This window comes from Bos mutus, chromosome 22 (assembly GCF_027580195.1).
Source record: "Bos mutus isolate GX-2022 chromosome 22, NWIPB_WYAK_1.1, whole genome shotgun sequence".
Taxonomy (NCBI): domain Eukaryota; kingdom Metazoa; phylum Chordata; class Mammalia; order Artiodactyla; family Bovidae; genus Bos; species Bos mutus.
In genome coordinates this window covers 66,536,184-66,559,955 of record NC_091638.1, presented here as the reverse complement: position 1 = coordinate 66,559,955, position 23,772 = coordinate 66,536,184, and the positions used below count along the sequence as shown (strand labels likewise).

The 23,772-nt window shown below is 57.2% G+C and overlaps 2 protein-coding genes across 5 annotated transcripts; both read left to right on the top strand.

Moving 5' to 3' along the window:
- Window positions 1–1,128: 1,128 nt before the first annotated feature.
- Window positions 1,129–12,619, top strand: ANKRD13D (ankyrin repeat domain 13D). 3 transcript variants are annotated; one of them, XM_070360041.1, is made up of 15 exons: window positions 1,129–1,417; window positions 1,957–2,092; window positions 2,211–2,335; window positions 3,262–3,307; window positions 3,396–3,539; window positions 3,777–3,966; window positions 9,235–9,301; window positions 9,668–9,749; window positions 9,972–10,033; window positions 10,142–10,272; window positions 11,096–11,253; window positions 11,361–11,477; window positions 11,568–11,731; window positions 11,811–11,899; window positions 12,249–12,619. In XM_070360041.1, the coding sequence occupies exons 1-15, from the start codon at window positions 1,328–1,330 to the stop codon at window positions 12,460–12,462; spliced, it is 1,815 nt and encodes a 604-aa protein (XP_070216142.1). In that variant the 5' UTR covers window positions 1,129–1,327; the 3' UTR covers window positions 12,463–12,619. The 3 variants fall into 3 exon arrangements, with proteins under 3 accessions (XP_070216142.1, XP_070216143.1, XP_070216144.1); XM_070360042.1 differs by having other exon boundaries at window positions 1,131–1,417; window positions 1,834–2,092; XM_070360043.1 differs by lacking the exon at window positions 1,129–1,417 and adding an exon at window positions 1,692–1,790.
- Window positions 12,620–13,481: 862 nt separating this feature from the next.
- SSH3 (slingshot protein phosphatase 3) lies at window positions 13,482–21,346 on the top strand. 2 transcript variants are annotated; one of them, XM_014480741.2, is made up of 14 exons: window positions 13,482–13,753; window positions 14,273–14,310; window positions 14,823–15,054; window positions 15,992–16,110; window positions 16,192–16,263; window positions 16,599–16,664; window positions 16,750–16,938; window positions 17,020–17,113; window positions 17,362–17,490; window positions 17,583–17,629; window positions 18,426–18,572; window positions 18,789–18,989; window positions 19,080–19,353; window positions 20,394–21,346. In XM_014480741.2, exons 1-14 carry the CDS (start codon window positions 13,688–13,690, stop codon window positions 20,664–20,666), a joined length of 1,947 nt encoding a protein of 648 aa, XP_014336227.2. In that variant the 5' UTR covers window positions 13,482–13,687; the 3' UTR covers window positions 20,667–21,346. The 2 variants fall into 2 exon arrangements, with proteins under 2 accessions (XP_014336227.2, XP_070216141.1); XM_070360040.1 differs by having other exon boundaries at window positions 13,508–13,753; window positions 14,270–14,310.
- Window positions 21,347–23,772: the final 2,426 nt, after the last annotated feature.

Sequence of the window (23,772 nt, the reverse complement as noted above, 5' to 3'; positions counted from 1 at the left end):
TCTGCTGTCGTAGGGCCAAGGACATTATAATGACTTGATGGCACCACAGTGCAGGGTAGCTAAGTCATCCCAGATAGCACAGGAATCACTTGGCCACAATGAGAGAGCAAGGTGAGAACGTTAACTAGGGCCTCCCAGCCCACAGACAGACCTCAAACATCTAGATCAAATGGCACGACCTTTTTATAAACAGAGAGATGGAAACCTGAGAGTCAGCCTTGGCCAAACCCAGCCGCTGCCTCACCAAGTCTGGGGCCAAAACCCAGGCTAAGGCTAGGGTAATATACCAGAGCTCAGCAAGGCCTGCACCCTGGTTCCGGTGCGGATGGAGGGGGCTGGCTCTGATTTCGAAACTCTCCTTCCTCTCCTGACACTGGCAGCAAAGTGCAGCCTCTGCAAAAGGGATGCATGCGACGGCTGAAAGCAGCCACCTCGCAGTGAAGGGCCCTCCGCAAGGTCTAGAGCTAGCCAGGCCGGCTCCCCACCCCTCCCCATACTCCCATTCCCGCCTCCCGTGCGCCCCACCCCCAACCTCGCGGGCAGAGTCCAGCCCAGGAAGGGGGCTTCAAGCAAAGCTGGTAAGCGGCATCTCAGAAGTGATGGGGTTGTGGTAAGCCAGCAGCTCGCATCCCACCCGCACAGTCAGGCACGTTCGGGTACCCGCGGGGCCTGGCGTAGGAAGATCCGGGTGCCTGGTCAAGTGGGGGAGCTGCCGGGGTAACGCTGGTGACCCAACAGCCGCGGGACCGCGGCCCGCAGAGCACGCAGGCGCGCAAGCGCGCGCGCACGTCCGCTCGCCGGGCCGCCGGACCCCTGGCCTCGCTTCTTCCCCTTCCGGACCCGCGAGGACGGGTCTACGCCGTGCCTGGATCGCCCCCTGCAGGGCGCGGGCTAGCTGCACCCTGGCCCCGCCCCCCGGAACGCCCTCCGCAGACCCTTCCCGGCCAAGACCCGGGGCTGAGACCCGGGGCCCGGCTTCTGCCCTGGCGCCCGTGGTCGGCATCGCTGCTTGGCGGCGCCCCTCGCCCGTCCCCGGCGCGCGCCAGCTCCGCCGAGGTTTCGATGGCTGCGAAGCAAGGCGGGCACCAAGCCCGACGCCCCGCCCCGCCCCGGCACCGCCCCCCCCGCCGGGCCCCCCCTCCCAGCCGCCTGCGCCGCCGCCGCCGCCACTGCCGCCGGGGGCGCGGGGGCTGCGGTGGGCGCAGCTCCGGCGCGGCGCGGACTGGAGGCGAGGGGCCTGCGCCAGGTCCCCAAGCCGAGGGGGTACCGGGCCGCCCCCGCCGCGCCCGCCCGCCCGCCCTCCCAGGATGCGGCGCTGAGGCCCAGCATGGCAGGCCCGGGTCCCACCTTCCCGCTGCATCGGCTCGTCTGGGCGAACCGGCACCGCGAACTGGAGGCCGCGCTGCACAGCCGCCAGGTTAGGAGGTCCACCGGGTCCCGGGGTGGTCCTCCTGTCCCCCACCCCCAAATCTGTGCTCTCCATCCCGGAGGCTGCCCGCCCGGCCGTCTCTCCCTGGAGGTCCAGAAGTCCAGGTCACCTGCCCCTCGAGCTTGGGCTCCTGGCCTCGGGGCTCCCAGCGCTGGGCCTGGGCCTGCCGATCTCCCCACTTCGCACTGCATCCAGTCTCCGAACTCGCGCTGCACCACCCCTGAGCCCAGGCTGAGAAAAGCAGCTTGGTCCTGGTCCCCAGGCCAGTCCTGACTCTTGACGTCAGCGGCTACATCTCTACCTGACCAGACGCCCCCCTCCACCGGGCCCCCAGCTCTGACTCCGGCAGAGGGCAGGAGAGGTGGGCAAGCCCTTCCCACCTGCCCCCTCTCTTCCCTTGCCAGGACACTCAGGCCACTGGTGCCATTTCCACCGCCTGTCTGCAGTGACTCCCGCCCCTGTTCATCCCCGCGGCCTCCTTGCCCTGGCCTCTCCTTACTTGCCCTGCTGTGTCCCATCTCCCCCAGCATGACATTGAACAGGAAGACCCCCGGGGGCGCACCCCGCTGGAGCTGGCCGTGTCCCTAGGGAACCTGGAGTCCGTGAGAGTCCTCCTTCGACACAATGCCAACGTTGGCAAAGAGAGCTGTCAGGGCTGGGCAGGTACTGCAGAGGCAAAGAGGGGCTTCCTTGAGACCGGCAGCAGGGGGTGGTGTGGGGGAGTGAGCAGCCCAGACTGGGGCCGTCTAGGGAATGCCCCTCAGGCGCCTGGTGCCCCCAGTCCTGCAGGAGGCCGTCAGCACTGGGGACCCTGAGATGGTGCAGCTGGTGCTCCAGTATCGGGACTACCAGAGGGCCATGCAGAGGCTGGCCGGCATTCCGGAACTGCTCAACAAACTCCGCCAGGTGCAGCAGGGCGCGGGGGTGTGGCCCGTGTGGGGAGCGTGGGGCGCCATGGAGGGGGCCATGACAGACTCTGCGGGGTCACCCCGCCAGGCCCGGCCGTGGAAGGACACCCAGCCTGTGCCGCAAGCTTTCCTGACGCTGTCAGTGGGGTCCCTCCCTCTGGACCCCAGCCCAGGGTCGGGCAGGAAAGAGGGGCATCCCGGCCCCCGTGGCTGAGAGCGGGCCCTTGGGGAGGAAAGCCTTTGCCAACGTAGAAGGTCCTCTATGATGTGTCCTCTCTATGTGTCTCTGTGGTCCAACTCACCCCCCACTCCAGCCAAACCCTGCCGAGGAAAGGGTGGGCCTGAATAGGTCTGCGAGTCCTCAGGCTATAACCATTTGCAGGCCAAGGGGCCAGGCTCAACCCCACCACTGGCCTGCTTATGTGCCAGAAATCTCAACAGAGCTTTAGGTGGTGGGTCTCCTGGTTCACGCACATTTCCTGGAAGGAGGATTTCATCCAACTTAGCGGATGTGGCCTGGACCCCAGTCCCCCCTTCTCAAAGCACACGGTGGGCGGGGGGAGGGGTGCCCCGCTGGGAGAGTTCACTGCCTTGTGCCCTCCACCCCAGGGGTTAGGCCCAGAGGGAGTCACTGTGTCCCCTTTTCAGATGAAGACTCTGGGACCCAGAGGGGACAGATGCCCTCAGGCCCCCCAGCAGGCAAATGGTGGGCTTGAGCCTGGCCCTCAGGCCTGCAGATGCTGATAGCCTGAGGACCTGTTTAGGCCGCAGATGGCCCACCCTTTGCTGGGCAGGGTTTGGCTGGGGTGGGGGTGAGCTGCACCACAGAGACACATCGAGACCCGCCAAGGGGCTGGGCGCCCCACGGGGGCTGGCCCTGCTGCAGGCAGGGAGGGCCCTGACCGGCATTCTGGTCTCTCTCAGGCCCCCGACTTCTACGTGGAGATGAAGTGGGAGTTCACCAGCTGGGGTGAGTGGGGGCCTACCTCTTGGCTCCCAGGGGGCCCGGGGTGGGGCCTGGGGGAAAGAGTGCCAGTGACCTCTGTGACCCCCCACAGTGCCCCTGGTGTCCAAGATGTGCCCGAGTGACGTGTACCGTGTGTGGAAGCGGGGTGAGAGCCTGCGGGTGGACACCAGCCTCCTGGGCTTCGAGCACATGACTTGGCAGCGTGGCCGGAGGAGCTTCATCTTCAAGGGCCAGGGTGAGCTTGGGGGGCGGGGGCGGGGGGTCCCCGCCAGTCTGCGGCAGACCAGGGTCCCAGGCCTTCCTGTGAGGACAGGGCCATCCTTTGTCTGATGGAGGTGGGGTGGGGGGACCCGGAGCCTGAGGCCACAGCCGGCAGCAGCGGGCGACTGAGGGGTCCGGGGGGGGGGCCCCGTGGCCGCCGTCTGGACCTCACGCTGATCGGTCACCTTCACACCCTCGTGCTGGTGCGCAGAGGCCGGAGCCTTGGTGATGGAGGTTGACCATGACCGGCAGGTGGTGCACACGGAGACGCTGGGGCTCGCGCTGCACGAGCCCGAAGCGCTGCTGGCCGCCATGCGGCCTAGCGAGGAGCACGTGGCCAGTCGCCTCACCTCTCCCATCGTCTCCACGCACCTGGACACTCGCAATGTGGCCTTCGAGAGGTCAGTTGGGGCCTGGCCACGCTGCGGGTAGGGATCTGGTTCAGGCCTCTGGGAGGCTGAGCCACCGGCAGAGGCCTCTTGGATGGGGCATGGGGGGTCACTGCAGGCCCAGTGACTCCTGGACCACCTGCCAGTCTGGGACCTGTGACACCTTCAGGCCCCTGCACGCCTGTCTGTACTGGCAGCTGTCTCCCAGGGAGGAGGCTAGGTCAGGGTGTCCCCAGTTTCCTGACTTCTGACCTCACATGCTTTCCCGTGAGACAAGGATTGAGGCTGTGGTCCAGGGCAGCTGTCTGTACCAGAGCTGGCTTCTCAGGGGTGCAGGTGTGTCTAGGCCAGGGTCCTTTGTGAGTGGCGAGGAACCTGTCACAACAACACATACCCCAGTTCCAAAGCAGACTTCAGAAACACTTGAAGAAAAAAAAGAAAAAAACAGCTTTCTTGTGATAATAATTTTATATACCATACGGTTTACCTGTTTTAAGTGTACAATTCATTGGTCTTTGGTATATTCACAGGTATGTAACCAGCACCACCATCCAACTTTAGAACATTTTTGTCACCTCAAAAAAGAAACCATGACCCCTTTCATCGACTCCCATCCCTTCATCCCCGCCCCCAGCTAATCTACTTTCTGTCTCCATGAATTTCCCTGTTCTGGATCTTCATATGAATAGAATAATACAATATGTGCAGTCTTTTGTCACTGGCCTCTTTGGCTTAGCATAATGGTTTCAAGATTCATCCAAGCTGTAGCATATAATGACTTCATTCCTTTTCACGGCCAGATCCATTGTATGAATACCCCACATTTTGTTTATTCATTTGTCCATTGACGGTCCTAAGGATTATTTCCACCTTTTGACTGTTGACTATTAGACTATGAATAGCGCTGCCTTGAACGTGAGTGTACAAGTTTTTGTGTGGACGTCTGTTTTCATTTCTCGGGTATTTACCTAGGAGTGGAATTGCTAGGTCATGTGCTAAGTAAACACAGATGTCTAATTGAAGAGCTGCCGGACTTCACTGAAGGGGCTGTGGCACTTTACATTCCCATCAGCAGGATATGAGGCTTTCAGTTTCTCCACATCCTCACCATCACTTACCACTCATTTATTTCTTTGTTTGGGGGTTATCACCATCCTGGCAGGTATGAAGGGGTACTCGTTGTGGTTCTGATGTACATTTCCTTAATGACTAATGATACTGAGCAACTTTCATGCGCTCGGCCATTTGTGTATCTTCTTTGGAGAAGTGTCTATTCAGATCCTTTGCCCATCTTACAAATTAGGTTATCTTTTTAATATTGAGTTACAAGAGTTCTTCAGGTATTCTGGATATAAATCCCTTATCAGGTACATGATTTGCAAACATTTTCTCCCGTTCTGTGGGTTGTCTTTTCATTTTCTTGATGGTGTCCTTTGAAGCACATAAGTTTTTGATTTTCCCGAAGTCCAGTTAATCTATTTTCCCTTTTGTTGCTTGTGCTTTTAGTTTTATATCTAACAATACTTTGTGGTCAAATCCGAAGTCATGAAGATGTTCCCTTATGTTTTGTTCTGAAAGTTTTCTGGTTTTAGCTCTCGCACTTAGCTCTTTGATATGTTTTGAATTAATATTTGTATATGGTGAGAGGTGAGGGTTCAACATCATTCTTTTGTATGTGACTATCCACTTCTCCCAGCACTATTTGTTCAAAAGACTATTAATTCCCATTAAATGGTCTTGGCACCCTTGTGGAAACATCAGTTGACCAGAGACAAATGGGTTTGTTTCTTTATTTGCAATTCTATTCCACTGATCTGTATGACTCTCTTGATGCCAGTACCACACTATCTTATTAATCACACATTGCTTTGTAATAAGTTTTTGAAATCAGAACATATGAGTCTTCCGACTTTGTTCTTCTTTCTCAGGATTATTTTAAGTATTCTGGGTGGGTCCCTTGCAATTTCATATGGATTCCAGATTCAGTTTGTTTCTACAAAGAAGTCAGGTGGGATAGTGTTTGTGTTGAATCTGTAAAGCAGTTTGAAGAATAGTGCCATTTTAATAATGTTAAGACTTCTGCCGTGAACATAGGTTATTTTCCCATTTTAGACCTTTAATTTTTTTTCAGTGATGTTTTGTAGTTTTCAGAGTGTTTTGCACTTAGAGTAAATAAATTTATTCTAATGTATTCTTTTTGATGCTACTATAGATTATTTTCTTAATTGCTTTTTCAATTGGTCATTGCAAATCTATAAAAACATAATGGAGTTTTGTATACTGATCTTATATCCTGCAACCTTGTCAGACTCATTTTTTTAGTTCTAAAGGGTTTTTAGTGGATTCCTCATGATTTTTTGTATGTAAGATCATGTCATCTGTTAATAGTTTTACTACTTCCTTTCCAAACCAAATCCCTTTTATTTCTTTTTCTTGTCTAATTGCTTTGTCTGAACTACCAGTAGAATGTTGAATGGGAGTGGCAAGAGCAGACATCTTTATCTTGTTTCTGAGCTTAGGGGGAAAGGGCAGTCTTTCATCATTTAGTGTGAGGTTAGTTGTAGGCTTCCCTTTATCAGATGGAGGAAGTTCCCTTTTGTTGCTAGTTTGTTGAGTGTTTTTATCATGAAAGGGTTTGCTATGCTATGCTATGCTAAGTCACTTCAGTCGTTTCTGACTCTGTGCGACCCCATAGACGGCAGCCCACCAGGCTCCCCCGTCCCTGGGATTCTCCAGGCAAGAACACTGGAGTGGGCTGCCATTTCCTTCTCCAATGCATGAAAGTGAAAAGTGAAAGTGAAGTCGCTCAGTCGTGTCCGACTCTTAGCGACCCCATGGATTGCAGCCTAACAGGCTCCTCCGTCCATGGGATTTTCCAAGCAAGAGGTACTGGAGTGGGGTGCCATTGCCTTCTCCGATGAAAGGGTTTGAGTTTTGTCAAATGCTTTTTCTGTGTCTATCGATATGACCATATGACTTTTATTTTCATTCTATTGATACGTGTTGTTGTTCAGTCACTCAGTCGTGTCCCATTCTTTGTGGCTCCATGTATTGGAACACACCAGGCTTTCCTGTCCTTCACTATCTCCAGAGTTTGCTCAAACTCATGTCCATTGAGTCAATGATGCCATCCAACCATCTCATCCTCTGTCGCCCCCTTCTCCTCCTGCCCTCAATCTGATGTTGAACCAATCCTGTATCTCTGGGATAAATTTAGCTTTGTCATGGTGTATAATTCTTTTCATATATTGCTAGATTTGGTTGGCTAGTATTTTGTGTCCATATTCATAAGAGACAATGTTTTATAGTTTTTTTGCACCATCTTTGTCTGGCTTTAGTATCTGGGTAATGCCTCAGAATGAGTTAGGCAGTGTCACCTCCTAGTCTATTTTTTGTAAGAGTTTGTGAATAATTGGTGTTAATTCTTCTTTAAAAGTGTAGTGGGATTCTTTGGTGAAACTGTCTGGGCTGGGCTTTACTCTGGGTAGTTTTTTATTTTTATTTTTACTACTTCAGTCCCTTTTCTCATTACCAATCTATTAGACTGTCTATTTCTTGAGTTCATATTGGTAGTTTAGGTCTCTCTGAAAGTGAAAGTGAAGTCACTCAGTCGTGTCTGACCCTTTGGGACCCCTTGGGCTGTAGACTGCCAGGCTCCTCCGTCCATGGGATTTTTCCAGGCAAGAATACTGGAGAGGTTTGCCATTTCCTTCTCCAGGGGATCTTCCTGACCCAGGAATCGAATCTAGGTTTCCTACGCTGCAGGCAGACTCTTTACCATCTGAGCCACCAGGAAAGCTCTAGGTGTCTTTAGGATTTGTTCATTTTATCTAAATTATCTAATTTGTTGGGGTACAATTTTTAACATATTGTTTTATTTATAACCCTTTTTATTTCTGTAATGTCAGTGGTAATGCCGTCTCTTTCATTTCTGATTCTGGTAATTTGAGTCTTCTCTCTTTTCCTGTCAATTCCATTGATCTTTTCAGAGAACCAGCTTTTGGTTGAATCAGTTTTCTCTATTGTTTCCTATCCTTCATTAATTTTCACTCTGATATTTATTATTTCCTTCCTTCTGCTTGCTGTGGATTTTAGTTTGCTATTTCCCCAGTGTCTTACTATGGAAGATTGGGTTACAGCTATACATCTGCCTGTGAGCATTGCTTTAGTTGTGTCCCACAAGTTTTGATACGTTGTATATTCATTTCCATTCATCTCAAAGCATTTTCTGATTTTACTTTTGATTTATCGTTTGATCCATTGGTTATTTAGGAGTGAGTTACTTTCCACATACTCATGAGTTCCCAATTTTTTTTTCTGTTTTTAATTCTAATTTAATTCAGTCGTGACTGGAAAACATCAGTCTGCCGGTTCAGTCGCTCAGTTGTGTCTGACTCTTTGTGTCCCCATGGACTGCAGCACGCCAGGCTTCCCTGTCCATCACCAGCTCCTGGAGTCGGAGAACATACTTTGTATAATTGCTTTCCTTTCAGCTTTGTTGAGGTTTCTTTTACGGCCGAGCATGTAGTCTGTCCTGAAGGATGTGTATTCTGTTGCTGTGGGGTGAAGTGTTCCAAGGACATCTATCAAGTCTAGTTTATAGCGCTTTCAAGTCTTCTGCTTCCTTGATCTATCTACTCGTTCTTTCCCTTCTTGAAGGTGGGGTTATAAAGTCCTCAACTATTATTGAGTCAGACATATTTTTATTTTTAAATTTTTATTGTGGAAAATTTAAAGCACATAGAGTAGTATAATGTACTCATCACTCAAACTTTAACATGTATCAACATTATGCTTTTTTTTTTTTTTTTTTGGCTGTGCTGTGTGGCATGCAAGATCTTAGTTCCTTGACCAGGGATTGAACCCATGCCCCCTGCAGTGGAAGCACTGGCCCTAACCACCGGACCACCAGGGAATTCCCAACATTTTGCCAATCTTGTTGAATCTACTCTTGCACACTTTTTTCCTTTTTTTCTTTTCCTTTATTTTAAAGAACATCCCAGATGCTTTATCAACAGTACATGGATCTGTACGTGACTGTAACGGATAAGGAAGTTTTTAAACTGAGCCCCAACACTGTTAGCAAAAGTGAACAATTCCCGCAGTACTTCCTCGCTCTCAGTCCTCTGTTCATTTGTCCGAGCTGTTCAGGCAGCCTCTTCACGGTTCCTGTGTGTTTCACGGCGGGAAGTCTAACTGGAGGGGGTCTTTGGAAGGGACGACTTTGGCCAGAGTTGGGGGGGTGTGAGTCCTCATGAGCTCCTGTTTGGTCTGTTTCAGGAACAAATGTGGTATCTGGGGCTGGCGGTCTGAGAAGATGGAAACCGTTAGCGGCTACGAGGCCAAGGCAGGAGAGCCTAGTGGTGGGGGCTGGGGTAGGAGACAAGGCCCAGGAACTCTGCCCCTTCTCCGCATCCACCCTGTGTGGAGGGAGAGACTGAGCAGTCCACGGGCTCTGGAAGCCCCGTGTGTCCCCTGCTGAGCCCACAGGGATCACCCACAGCACAGACCCCTGCCTGGATCGCCAAGATGAAGCGAGGAGCGTTTCCCCTCATTAGTGACTCCCTGGGGTTCAAACCCCACCGCCTCCACTGCGGGGAGCGAGATCTCACCTGTCCCTGGAGACAGGAGGCCTTGGGTCCTGTGCTAGTGAGGCTAAATGTGGGGAACAGGCTCCGAGCCCCCAGCTCCCCGTGTCCCCCCTGCTCCCCAGGTGTACAGTGCCACCAACGTGGAGCTGGTGACACGCACACGCACGGAGCACCTCTCTGATCAGGACAAGGCGAGGATCAAAGGTAAACCGAGGTGCGCCTGCCTGCTGCCCAGTCACACCGTATGAGGGGGATCACCCTTGTGTGGGGTCAGGGCCAGAGAGTCTGGGCCAAGCTGGGAGGTGTCCCCATTCCCATCTACTCTGCCTCCCACTACCCAGGAGGCTCCCAGGGTGGAAGGTGGGTGTGGGCAGTCTGGGGGCAGTGGCCCCAGGTCCCCTGATGGGCTCCACCCCTTCTCCTTAGGGGGGAAGACTCCATTCCAGTCCTTCCTTGGCATGGCCCAGCAGCACTCCTCCCACAATGGGGTGAGCCAGGGCTGGGGGGCAGGTGCTGGGGGCTGGCTGGCAGGGGCCACTGGGCAGGGCCAGGCCAGCACCTCCAGAGTGCTAAGCCTAGTCCTGGGGCCCACGCAGGCTCCTGTGCAGCAGGCAGCCAGCCCCACAAACCCTACAGCCATTTCCCCCGATGAATACTTTGACCCCAACTTCAGCCTGGAGTCGAGGAACATCGGCCGCCCCATTGAGATGTCCAGCAAAGTACAGAGGTGAGGTCTGGGGGCTGGTTGCAGGCTTCCCTGTGTGCCCCCAAGCCCTTGTAGACTCCCCTCACCCACGGGGCTCCCTGGAGTGGGGGGACCATTCACCTAGCCAGCTGCCTTCTAGACTATTCCCTGGGGGTAGGGGCCTGGCTTTGGCTACCATGGTCCTCAGCACCCAGCTTGGGGCTTTGCTTAGAGGCCGGGTCGCTCTTTCTGGTGAATGAATGGATGGCTTTCTATTCAACTGAATGAGCACCTGCTGGGGGCCAGTTTATGGCAAAGGGGAAAGGCCCAAGGCTCTCACACCTCCTGGCTTTGGGGCCAGAGGAATCATCTTCCCCTCCGAGAGTTTAGAGCCCCCTTGGTAAAATGAGAACAGTCACATTTGACCATCCGCTCACAAGGTGTTGGGAGGCCCTGATGAGGTGTGAGTTCTAGAACTTCCCATGGGCCCTGCACTCTACCTGGAGCTTCACATGGGCTCCCTCAGCCAGGGGCTGGGATGTGACCCTAGTGGTACAGTCCTAAACTGTGTGTGTGGTGGGGAGGGGGGATGCTGGACCCAAGAGGAAGCCATGTGCTGAAGCCACGTGCGAGGTGCTGGCTGTGGGCTGAGGAGGAGGAGGGGCCAGGCTGAACCTGGGGCCTGGGGACAGCCTGGGCTGTAGGGCCAGAAGGACATAAGCTCCCAGGGTAAGGAGGCAGGGGCCGCTGAGCAGAGAGGGCCCCCCAGGCCAGGCAGAGAGCATGCATAGAGGTAGAGTAGGTGGGCCTCAGCAGAGGGGCCACCAGAGGTTCCTTGACCCACATCCTGCGGCTGGCCCGGCAGGTTCAAGGCGACTCTGTGGCTGAGCGAGGAGCACCCGCTGTCCCTAGGGGACCAGGTGACACCCATCATCGACCTGATGGCCATCAGCAACGCTCACTTTGCCAAGCTGCGTGACTTCATCACCCTGCGCCTTCCGCCGGGCTTCCCGGTCAAGATTGGTGAGAGGGTGGGCGGGGCAGCAGGAGGGTCCCAGGCAGCACCGCCCCCGCCCCGCCCGCCCCGGGGAGTGGCGGCAGGGCTGGCTGAGGCTGCCGTCTCCTCACAGAGATCCCCCTCTTCCACGTGCTCAACGCTCGCATCACCTTCAGCAACCTGTGTGGCTGCGATGAGCCCCTGAGCTCAGTTTGGGTGCCGGCGCCCGGCTCTGCTGTCGCAACTTCAGGTACCGCTGCGGGCGGGCGTGGGGCCATGAGGTTCGCCCGCCTCTGTGTGCCGGGGAGGGGGCTGAGCACGACCCCTCTGCTGCACCCAGGGAATCCCTTCCCCTGTGAGGTGGACCCCGCCGTGTTCGAGGTGCCCGAGGGGTACAGCGTGCTGGGTGCGGAACGCAGCGAGCCCCTGCGTGACGAGGATGATGACCTGCTGCAGTTTGCCATCCAGCAGAGCCTGCTGGAGGCGGGCACGGAGGCGGAGCAGGTGGGCTGCCGGCCGGGCCCGGGCCCTGGGCGTGGGCCTGGGTGGCAGAGGTGACAGCTCAGGGTTCTGGCTGCTGCAGGTGACTGTCTGGGAAGCCCTGACCAACACCCGGCCTGGTGTCCACCATGCCCAGGCCACGGCCTACGAGGAGCAGCTTCAGCTGGAGCGGTGAGCTTGCTGGGACCTAGCAGGGCCAGGTCTCAGTCCTGCCCTGGCTCAGGGTCTTGCCAGCCCTGGGGGCTCTTGGCTGGTGGGGGGTAGGGAGTGGGGAGGTGCTGGCCCCAGGACCCCACACCCTCTTTGAGGCCATGCTCCATCTTCAGGGGTGCCCACCAGGGAGGGTGGCAGGCATGAAGCCTGGGGAGACAGGACCCTGCCATGTCTCTTCTCTCCAGTCTTCCCGTCCCAGCCTCCCTGCCCTTATCTGCTCCCTCCACAGCCGTGGCCCAGCCCTCGGTCCCCTCCCCAGCTTTAGCGCTCACCGGTCTGCTCTCCCCTCTCATACCTGGCCTGGAAGGGCCCTCCAGGAAAGCCTGCGGATGTCCACAGAGCCCGGGGGTCCAGGCTCCCCACACAGGACGCCCCCAACCCCGGCCCCCCCCAGCTTTGAGGAGCAGCTTCGCCTGGCCCTGGAGCTGTCCTCTCAGGAGCAGGAGGAGCGGGAGCGCCTGGGGCAGCAGGAGGAGGAAGACCTACAGCGGATCCTGCAGCTCTCGCTCACCGAGCACTGAGCCCCCGCCCTCGGGAGGGCATCTGGGCTGCTCCCCCACCCACTTTTGTAATTTATTTATTTATAAACACTCAGCTGCTGGGCTCAGGGGCCTGGAGCCCTAGAAGAGGGGAGCTGGCCTTGAGACCAAGATGGAAATAAAGAGACCCTTAGCAGCAGGCTTGCTCTGCTCAGTGTGGGGTTGGGGTGAGGGGGCCTGGTGGGGGGTACCAAGGCGAGACACTGGGTAATGGCCTTAGGACTTGGATTTGAATCCTGACCGTGGCCCGCTTGGCTTGTTTCCTCAGCTTTAAATGAGACCCCCTCCAACACTCAGGGCTGCTGGGAGGGTAAGATGAGCCGACAGGTGTCAAGCGCCCTCACTGGGTAGGTGCTCCGTGAACATCACTTCCCCTGAGGCCGGTCCCACCTGCTGGAGACCCGGGCTTTCCTGGAATTCGGGAAGGGCAGAGGCTGGTTCTCCAGGTGGCTCGGAGGTGGCGTCCCCGCAGCCCAGGCCTGGGTTCCTGCCCCTACCTACCCTGGCAGGTTCGACTGCAGTGACATTAGACAAGTCACTTCCCTCTGCCGCGGCCCTGAACCTGCTCAGCCCCGCCCAGCTTACCTCCAAGGTGGCCCCGAGGACCCCTTGTGAGCCTGTGGGTTCGTTCTAAATCCAGCCTGACATCCCCTGAAGCCGAGTGGAAGTGCCAAGACCAACTAGCAAAAAGAAAGAAGTCTGGGGTGCCTCCACTTAAGACCCACCGTGTCTGGTCCTCTCCAAGACTTGGGTCCTCACCCCTGCCTCCCTGGGCTCCACCTCTGCGGGGTAACAGGATGGTTGAGGCCCAGAGCACAGCTCAGGTGACCCAGCCGGGCGGAGCCGAGGACTGGGGCGGGGGCGCCTCCTGGGAGGAGGGACCGAACCCTGGAGCGCTGCGTAGGCTGTCTTTTCCCGCCGCCAGGGCCCGGCGCCTCACCTGCGCCCCGCCCCCCGGCCCCGCCCCTAACGTGCCTTGAGGGGCGGGGGCGAGGCGGAGACGCGGAGGGAGGGGCGGTGGCCACTGACTGCGGGCTCCGCAGGCCGGGCTGGACGGGTGTCTGGCCCTTTAAGGTCCGCCCCGAGGAGGTGCCAGGCCCTGGTGGCGCCGGACTCTCCTTCCTGGTCCTGCGGGGCAGGGACCGTCCGCGGGGCGACGAGGGAGGGCGCCGCGCCATACCGGCCCAGGGGCCCCCGGCCTGACCCCATGGCCCTGGTCACAGTAAGCCGCTCGCCCCCGGCCAGCGGCCACTCCACGCCTGTGGGGCCCACGGTGAGTCTGGCTTGGCTGTGGTCCTGCCCACGCAGTTGGCTGCCAGTTGGGCCTGGGGGAGTGCTTGCTGCCCACGGGCAGCCTCCCCTCAAGCCTGGGGGTGTGCGGAGGGGGCCTTCACGTCTCAGGCTGGAGCTGCTTGGGGGAGATCTTGAGGCAACCAGGAACTCGGACCAAGGCAAGATCCGGAGCCCCGAGCGCCCGCGGAGGCCCTACCCCGCTCTGGGCCCAGACCTGGGCCAAACCCTCAGGCATCTCCAGCAGCGCTCCCCCTCCCTTACCTCCGGCTGCCGGCCTGGACCTGGGCCCGGCCCCGCCAGTGTCTCCACGTGGAAAGTGGACTGGAACAGAAAAGGATTTGACACCCTTTCTGGTTCCTTTCCCCACTGCATTGGGGGCGGGGGGCGGGCGGGACGAGGGAGGGGGCGGATCCCTGCACCCCCAACCCCAGCACCCTGAACCTGGGGAGGAGTCCTTTCCCACCACTTTACTCTGCCCTGGGGGCTGCCTTCTCAGCAGGACCCGGTGTCCCAGCGCAGAAGCCGGCTCCAGCGAAGGTGAGCACCTCTCCCCACACACACACCTCCATTCAGACACCAGGCTTGGCCACTGCCCTCTGGGAGGACTTGCAGCCAAAGCCGACTACTTAGTATGTGGGGACAGAGTTGCTAGTGGGCACAGCTGGCTGCCTTTGCTTCCATCTTCCCCCAGTCAGTTGAGGCTCCTTCATCCACTATCCTGGCCCTGGCTCTGGCCAATGGCAGGGCCTGAGGACTCCTGGGGCCCCACCAAGTTCACAGTTATTTATTGAGTTAGGCAGATGGGAAGGGAAAGTTGGGCTCGAGGCTTGAAAGCCACCAAGGCAGTGGTTCCCAAAGCACTGAGGTGGCATCACCTGGGAACTGGGTAGGCACCTTCTCAGGCCTCCTCTCCAGGCCCACTGACTCTGGGGATGGGGGCCAACACCTGATTTAACAAATCCTCCAGGCGGTTCAGGGGGGTTGACTCCCCTGTCCTGAGGGGTGGGATGGGCTGTCACGGTGTCACTTTTCCCCTGCTCCCCTTCCAGGCAGAGCTTTGCAGTACTCCGAGGGGCTGTCCTGGGACTGCAGGATGGAGGGGATGATGGAGATGCTTCCAGGCCCAGCCCAGAGCCAGAGGAGGAGCCCCCCGGGGAAGGGCAGCCCCACGGGGACCAGACAGACAATGGGCACGGGCCCCCGAGTCCCGGTAGGCAGGAGCAGAGTCAGCACCTGTGCCTCATGGTGGAGCTGCTGAGGCCACAGGATGACATCCGCCTGGTGAGGGCCCGTCCAGAGCCCCCTGGTCCCCTGAAAAGGGACAGAGCCACTCCTCAGGTGGGAGGGGAGAGTGGAACAGAGCCAGTGTGTGTTTGGAGAGCAGTGATGTGAGGGCAGGGGGCACCCTGGGGAGCGTAGAGGTTACCCAAACCACGATGACTCTGCTGTTTCAGCTAGCGTTGTTTGAACAGGCTGAGGTGGTGTCTTCAGGTCTCTGGAGAGAGCTGGGAGAGGATAGGGAGGTTTGTCCCACCTGAGCCTATAGGGCAAGATTAGGACCAAGAGTGGGGAATTACCCAGAGGCGGGTTTCTGTTCAACCAGCACAAGACCTTCCTGACCATGTGAGGTGCCCACAAAGGGACTGGTGCTCAGGGGGGCCTGCTGAGCGCCCACCGTGGGCTGGTGTCCTGGAAGGGCCCATGTGAGGATGGGACACAGGTGGCAAAGTGAGAACCAATTCCTGGATGCCTGTGGAACATCTCACTGTCTACAGCAAGATGGGAAAAACGAGACACAGTCAGTCTTGTAAGGCAGAAGAAGCACCACCCTTTATTGTGAGATTGGGTCCTTAATATTTCTTTGGTAACAAACATTTCTCGAATCAAATTATGGTAATGGCAACTGGAAAGGTGTTTTTTAAACTTCCTACCTAGCAGGAAAAAAAAAGGGGGTGATGTCATGCCCACACTCCCCTTTTTTCCCCCACGTACATCCCCTTTGAGAAAACTCTTTTTAAACATTTTAATGGACCATTAAATCCCAAAGCTGGGAACCACTAGACTGTAACCCCTGATCTGGTATCTGGGGAGGGAGGGGTGGGTGCAGAGGGAGCAGGTGGAGGTCTGTTCCCGACCCAGATGTGTGTCAGTGGGGGTGGGGAGAACAGGGCCCCTGGGCCACTGCAACCCCAGGCTTCTTCCTTCCCGTCTTCTCCAGGCAGCCCAGCTGGAGGCGGCTCGGGCCCCCCGGCTCCGCTACCTGCTGGTCGTTTCCACCAGAGAAGGCCTGAGCCGGGATGAGACGGTCCTTCTGGGCGTGGACTTCCCTGACAGCAGGTGGGAGCAGGGGGAGGAGGAACAGGAGGGCCTGTCTGGGAGGCGCTGGTGCTGAGGGACCTTGCCCTCTGTCCCTGCCAGCTCCCCCAGCTGCACCCTCGGCCTGGTTCTGCCTCTCTGGAGTGACACCCAGGTGTACCTAGATGGAGACGGGTAAGACGTGGCACCTGGAGGGAATGGAGAGGAGAGAGAAGGGCCAGAGGGTGAAATAACCAAGTGTGATGTCTGCCCAGGGGGTTGGTACTGGGGAGCACCTGCAGAACTCTGGGCTTGGCCTACTCTCTGCTCCACCTGAGATCCACCATGTGAGCCTGGGCGAGTCAACTAACTTCTCTGGGCCTCAGCTGCCCCACATTTGCAAATGGCTTATTTTGAAGCTCAGACGATCTGTATATGTTCTGAGGACCAGCCTGGTGAGGTGGCTAGTGGGTAGCCCTCTCAGAGGTGCTGTTCTAGAGCCAGGTCCCACCCCACCGGGTCTCCCACAGGGGCTTCAGCGTGACGTCCGGTGGGCAGAGTCGGATCTTCAAGCCTGTCTCCATTCAGACCATGTGGTAAGGGGTGTGGCTCCACCATGGCTGCAGGGTCCGGGGAGGGCTGCTGGGAGGACGGTGTGACCCGGCCTCCCCTCTGTCCCAGGGCCACGCTCCAGGTGTTGCACCAAGCATGTGAGGCGGCTCTCAGCAGTGGTCTTGTGCCAGGGGGCAGTGCCCTCGCCTGGGCCAGCCACTACCAGGACAGACTGAGCTCTGACCAGAGCTGTCTTAACGAGTGGATGGCCATGGCCGACCTGGAGTCTCTGCGGCCTCCCTGCGTGGAGCCCAGCCGGTCAGTCTGGGGAGGGGGCTTGGGGGGAGGTGCCGCGGCAGAGAGGGGAAGGGGCCCTGCACTGACAGGCTTGGGTCCCAGGCCCTCAGAGCAGGAGCAGATGGAGCAGGCGATCCGGGCCGAGCTGTGGGAGGTGCTGGACACCAGCGACCTGGACAACGTCACTTCCAAAGAGGTGGGCCTGGTGCGGGGATGAGTGGGGAGCTGGGCCCTGGGTGGGGGCCCTCTGGCTGGGCACCAGAGTGGTCCTCTCCGTGGAGCCTCCCCTTTAGTGCTCCTCCTGTCTGAGTTGTTCCCACGTGCTTGGCCTCAGCTTCTCTGCTGTGATGGGACGCAGTACTGTCCTCAGAGGCCCCAGAGGCGAGGGTGGGGCGTAGGAACCTTGCAAGGCGCCCCAGCCTCGCCTCACCCACCTGCCTGCAGATCCGCCAGGCCCTGGAGCTGCGTCTGGGATGCCCTCTCCAGCAGTACCGCGACTTCATCGACAACCAGATGCTGCTGCTCATGGCCCAGCAAGACCGGGCGTCCCGCATCTTCCCCCACCTCTACCTGGTGAGGTAGAGGGGCTACCTGCAGGCTGGGGGTGGGAGGTGGGGATGGCCAGAGCCAGCAGAGACCGAATGACACGCTCTCCCTGTTCCCAGGGCTCAGAGTGGAACGCAGCGAACCTGGAGGAGCTGCAGAGAAACAGGTAGGATTTCGAGCCCTCTCACAACTGCCCACCCTCCATCTTCCCCAAGGGGAGACCTGGCCAGAAACTCCCAGAACCCTCTCGGCAACCGCTAACTCTGCTTCCAGCTCCACCCCAGGGCTGTTCCCCTCCTATGGGCTTAGGCCAGGACAGGGGAATACCTATCTTGCTGATTTGCTAGCAGCTCCCTGGTCCCCTCTACCCTCTCCCTAGCTGTAAAGCAGAAAAGCCCCTCTCTGCCTGACCACGTCTCTTGGAGAAGGAAGGGCCCCTCTCTGGCTGCCTGCTCCCAACACTTCAGTCCCTTGTCCACCATGGGCTTTTGGGAAACCTATGACAAGGGTCATAGGTTTTAGCTATTGCACATCCAGCCAGGCTCAGCTGAGCTCCAAAGCCCTTCTCTGGGGACTTGCCTGGAGGTCCAGTGTTACGACTCTGCACTTCCAATGCAGAGGGTGTGGGTTCGAGCCCTGGTCAGGGAACTAAGATCCCACGTGCTGCACAGTATAGCCCCATTCCACCCCAAACCCCCACCCTGGAAAAGCCCTAACTGACTTCTGATGATAAGATAAGGACTTGTGCTGCAGACGGCCAGCAGCTACCTGGGAGCGAGGCGGGGAGGGGAGGACAGTACTCAAGCCCAGTGGGGTAAACCGATTTGCTCAAGGTCACAGTCACCTCCTCTTCCCACCGCAACTGCACCACCCCCGCCCCCCACCCGACCCTCAGCACCGAGAACACTCAGCGCCCAGGGTGCGCTGGCTCCAGGTCAGCCGGGCTCGTGCCTGGGCTGCAGGGTGAGCCACATCTTGAACATGGCCCGTGAGATCGACAACTTCTACCCCGAGCGCTTCACCTACCACAATGTGCGCCTCTGGGACGAGGAGTCGGCCCAGCTGCTGCCCCACTGGAAGGAGACCCACCGCTTCGTGGAGGCCGCCAGGTAGGGCCATGCCACCCCACCACCCGCCCCACCTCAGCCACCTGCCCTCTGCAGCCTGTGCCCATCGCCTGCCTGCCCTGCCCTCCGCTTTGCTGGCTCTCAGGGCCCTCACCTCCTTTCCCCTATGCTCTGGGAGGGGAGCCTGCGAGCTGCCCTGCCCCTGCACAGCACAGCAACGGGTGGGGATGGGGAAGCTGACCACGTGTGGCTCCACAGGGTGCAGGGCACCCGTGTGCTCGTCCACTGCAAGATGGGCGTCAGTCGCTCAGCTGCCACAGTGATCGCCTACGCCATGAAGCAGTACGGCTGGAGCCTGGAGCAGGCTCTGCGCCACGTGCAGGAGCTCCGGCCCATCGCCCGCCCCAACCCCGGCTTCCTGCGCCAGCTGCAGACCTACCAGGGCATCCTGACTGCTAGGTATGCGGTGGAGGGACAGGGAAGGGGGCGTGTGGTGGCCGCTGGGGGTGGCCGCTGGGTCAGGAAGCTGACTCAGGGCCCCCCTCACAGCCGGCAGAGCCACGTCTGGGAGCAGAAAGCGGGTGGGGCCTCCCCAGAGGAGCCCCTGGCCCCCGAGGTCTCTACACCGTTCCCACCTCTTCAGCCAGAACCGGGGGGCAGTGGGGAGCTGAGTGTCATGGGGTCAGAGGACAGCCAGGCAGCCCCAAAAGAAGCGCCTGGGTCACGGCCCCGTATCAACCTCCGTGGGGTCATGAGGTCCATCAGCCTCCTGGAGCCGCCCTCCGAGCTGGACAGCCCCTCTGGTGATGCTGACCTGCCAGAGGTGAGCCTGCGGCCACGGGAGGAGCCAGGCTGAGGCAGGGTGGGGGCCTGAGAGGAGGAGGGGGCAGATGGCGGGAAGACGAAAGAGCCCAGGACTGAGGCTTGGCTTGGCCCTGAGCACGGGGCTCCTGAGCAGGCGGGCCATGCCCTGGTCTGCTCCTTTTCATCCGCTCAGAGCAGCAGAGGAGACACAGGGAGGACAGGTGAGCAGGAGCACAGCCTTGGGACAAGGCTATCTGGCGGGCTCCACGGCCAAACAGCCCTAGGCTGGCAGCTGCAGGCAGCTCTCGGCCTGAAGAGGGGACTTGGTTCCTGAGGCTCAGGGCTGCCCAGACTTGGGAGAGCATCCTCCCCAGGCCAGGAGCTGCACAACCAACTGCTGAACCCAGATGGGTGTGGACGACCTCAGCACCCGTTCCCAAAGCAGAGGGGCAACCCATCGAAGGATGGGGGTGCAGAGTGTTCACAGCACTCACGCAACCAAAGTTGTGGCTGGATAGCTGAGCGCTCTCCCTCTGCTGAGAGCTGCAAGGCACAAGTCTAAGACCAGAAGCTGGCCCCTGCCTTGGGAATTCACCCCCTGCCCCCGCCATGTGACTTGCGGCCAAGGTGGCTAACCCAGAGGAAAGACAGAAAGACGGCTCATCTCACAGAGGACGGGGACATTTGGGAGAGGCTTCCTGGAGGAGGCGGCTCTGGGTGTGGAAGGCTGGGGGAATTGATGGGGGGTGTCAGTGTTCCTCGCCCAGCACCCAGCTCAGGGCCTGGCATGGAAGACATGTCCCTTGTGGCACATGGGACGGACTGTACAAAGTAATGGGGGCAAGAGGAGGAGCGGGGGGCTAAGAAGGGCTTCTGGAGGCCACACGGGCAGGTGAGGAGCAGGGGCAGGAGGCCTGGGGTGCTGCCTTCCCTCCTAGGGAAATCTGACCTGTGAGTAGCTCAGTGTTTCTGAATTCACTCAACAGACATTCTGCATCTACCCTTTTCACAGTCCTGCCCTGTAAAGACCCCCCTGACTCTACAGTCTCACTCTTCCAGGTTTTTTCTTCAAAAGAATCTTCAGATGAGGACCCTCCCCAGCCCTTCCCTCAGCCCTCAAGCGCCAAGGGAGGCCGGCAGGTCCGCAGGGGGCCTTGGCCTGCCCTGAAGTCCCGCCAGTCTGTGGCAGCCCTCAACAGCGCCGCCCTGGTGGCCAGCCGGACCCAGGCCTTCCAGGAGCAGGGGGAGGCCGGCTGTGCGTCCACACCCAGGCACCAGAAGATTGTGAGGCAGGCCAGTGTGGACAGCAGTGGGGAGGAGGGCGAGGTGTGAGCCCCCACGCGTGCCCTGCCCCCGTAGACACAAGCAGAGGCGCCCGAGCACAGCTCCCGGGGCGAGCGCCCCTCAGTCCTGTCTGTTCACAGTCCTCTCAGGAGGAGGCCGCAGGCTCCTGTTACTACAGCCTCAGCGCCTACAGCCTTAAGTCTCCGACCCATGTCCACCTCTCCAAGGGCTCAAAACTTTCTCCATATTTGGGGATGTGGTAGAGACTGAAGGTGCCTTTCGGGCAACAGTACCCTAGCTTCATTCGCAAGTGCTGCCTGAAACACACACTTGAAGCCACAGATGTAAAAAACAGAGTTTCCCAGTCAGAAAGGCTCAGGCTCCCTCCCTCTCCCACTCCCTGTCCCACTCCCGTCTGCCTCATCCCCCCAGCCCTGCCATTTCATTCCTGAGGCCCTCCAGAGAACCATGGGCCCCCCTGCAAAGGCTGAGAGTAAACTCCATCCTCAGTGCCAAACCCCTCCGATGGGGCTGGCGGTCGGCCTGCCTCGCGCACCCTGCGAGCAGCCTGAGTCTGCTGCGGCCCCAGCGCCCTCACCAGCACTGCATGGAGCCCCGGGCACTGGGCCAAAGAGAGCCTTCTTTGTGCTTCACAGCCTCTGGCCAGTTTTTCATAGTCTTAATAGTATCTCGCTTTGTACTCAGAAATAAAAAACATTTTCATACCATTTTCAATTTGATGATAAAGCCTGTCAGTCCACTCTTTCTCTGGTTACATGAGGAGTCTGGCCTCTCGTTACCCCTTCCAGTCTCCTCACAGTTCCCAGGTATCTCGTGACAGGCCCATGTGGGCAGTGGTGTGTTTGGGGTGGGGTGGTTGGGAGGAAGAATGGGGAAGAGAAGAGAGGCCCTCATCTCCCAGGGCAGGGCCTGGGTAAATGCTGGCTGCACACGTCCCCTCCGGCAGGTCAGCAGGGGAACAAGTCTACACTGGGCAGGAGGTGCTGACGCTGTTGGGGCAGCGGAAGGGAGTTACCTATGAGGAAATGGAAGCTGCCAATGCCTATCTGGACAGGACCGAGCCTGTCCCGGAAACTAAGGTTCCTTTTGCACACTTGCTGCTAGTTCCTGAGCACACTTTGGGTCCCAAGAATCTTCCTGCTACAATGCAAGAGAGCCTCACTTTCTAAGCCAACCCACCACTGCCAGGGAAGAAGGAGCCACGATGGTCCTTTCCTCTGCCAAGGGGTTCTCTCTGTTCAGTTGCAGTGTTCAAGAAGAGTAGGCAGGCCCACCCTGTGCGTCCACACCCAGGCACCAGAAGATTGTGAGGCAGGCCTAACTCCTCTCCCCGCTTCCCAAGATGATGCAACACGGTGCCCTATAACTCTAGTCTGGTTGGGGGCGGGGAGTGGGCGGGTACAACTCCTTCCCTCACAGCAGACCTCACAGATGGGAGCTGGTGGCAAATGTTCTTGTTAACTGAGACTTCACGCTCAGTTCTAGGAGTGACTGTCTCACCCAGACCCAGGTTGGACCCCCAGCGCTGCTCTAACCCTGGTGGACAGAGACAGGTTCTAGCCCTAGCTTTATCACTTGCATCTTAATTCACCTTAAGTCTCTGTTTCTTTCTGTAAAACAAAAGGATTAAAATAGGAAATCCCTAGGCTTCCCCCTCCTGCTCTGATATTTTAACAATACACGTCACCTGTACATTGACAGAATTCAGCCTCAACGTGCCCTCTAGAAGAGGAATCGCTTTTCTGTGGGTAGCAGGTTCAGCATCACAAGGTAAGAGTCAGAAAAGCTAGATCTGAGTCTTGACCCACTAGGCTGACCCACCCTACTGAGCTGAGCCGAGAGGGGGTTGCCTGCCGTCTCAGGCAACCACGGTTCCCACCCAGGCTGCCCTGTCAGCAGTCCGAGGCCTAGGCTGGGGGGAAGTGGGGTGACAACGTCGGGCCCTGCCCTCCTGAAGTCTGTGCAGCTGGGAAGGCAGGATCCAATGAGGAACTCAGAGCTGCGGGGCCCACCGTAATCTATGGAGGACTCTGAGAAGTAAGAATTCACCACGTGGAGAAACAAAAATGGGAAGGGAAATTATCTGCATCAAAAATGCAGATAAATGATTAAGAACTATATGTATACTGGGAGTTTCCTGGTGGCTAAGTGGTTAGGATTCCAGGCTTTCACTGCTGGGGCCTGGGTTCAATCCCTGGTTGGGGAGCTGAGATGCCTCAAGCCAGGTGGCACCCCTACACCCTGCACCAAAAAAAAAGAACTATATGTATAGATAAAGATCACACAAATTGCTAGAGGGGCAAAAAAATACAGTATCTTAAAAAAAGATATAAAATGAAAATAGCATCTCCATCTGATCTTGCCCTCCAATCCTTCACAGGCAACCACTGTTACCAGCTTGAATCCCTCCAAAAACATTCCATGCTTAAGTCATCAAATATATTTGTATATTCTTTTTAAAATATAAATTAAATCATTATTAACATCCTGCATTTTGACAATTTTTTTCATATCACAGAGAGTTGCACATCAATACAGTAAGCTCTGCCTAATTTTAACAATAACCACACATATCCTCTTTAATGGTATCCATCATTATTTAAGTGGTCATCTATCGATGGTGATTTGTTGCTTTGTTTCCATTTCCACTAATGCTTAATTACCTCTGTATATACTTTGTTGTGCACACATGACCATTAATTTCATAGTAAGTATTTCTAGAATCGCTGAAGCAGAGGCTATGTGCATTGTTTCCATTTTTTAAATTTTATTTTTCTTTAAAATTTTTTTTTTTATTTTTGGCTGCTCCACCTGGCATGTGGGATCCTAATTTACTGACCAAGGATGGAACCCACGCCCTCTGCACTGGAAGCGCAGAGTCCTAACCACTGGACTGCTAGGGAAGTCCCACTATGTGCATTTTTAATTCTAAAAGGCACTACCTAATTTCCTTACCAGAAATTGCACTACTTTACAGAGAATGGGAATGCCTGTTTATGTTCTTAAAGGACTGTCCAATCTGCACATCAATCATGTCATATAAACCTTGCAACACTCTCAGAGGAGAAATGGGAGCCATTACAATTATCACCCTTTTTAGAAATAAGGAAACCGAGGCCCGGTAGCTCCTGGG

What these genes read in the sequence shown, in the direction of transcription:
- ANKRD13D (XM_070360041.1), top strand. Translation starts at nt 1,328, where the DNA reads ATGGCAGGCCCGGGTCCCACCTTCCCGCTGCATCGGCTCGTCTGGGCG. An exon ending in CTCTGCTGTCGCAACTTCAG is followed by an intron (nt 11,478 to 11,567) that starts GTACCGCTGCGG and finishes TGCTGCACCCAG; the next exon opens with GGAATCCCTTCCCCTGTGAG. An exon ending in CGGGCACGGAGGCGGAGCAG is followed by an intron (nt 11,732 to 11,810) that starts GTGGGCTGCCGG and finishes TGGCTGCTGCAG; the next exon opens with GTGACTGTCTGGGAAGCCCT.
- SSH3 (XM_070360040.1), top strand. Translation starts at nt 13,688, where the DNA reads ATGGCCCTGGTCACAGTAAGCCGCTCGCCCCCGGCCAGCGGCCACTCC. An exon ending in CCACGCCTGTGGGGCCCACG is followed by an intron (nt 13,754 to 14,269) that starts GTGAGTCTGGCT and finishes CTGCCTTCTCAG; the next exon opens with CAGGACCCGGTGTCCCAGCG. An exon ending in GAGGAGCTGCAGAGAAACAG is followed by an intron (nt 17,630 to 18,425) that starts GTAGGATTTCGA and finishes CCTGGGCTGCAG; the next exon opens with GGTGAGCCACATCTTGAACA.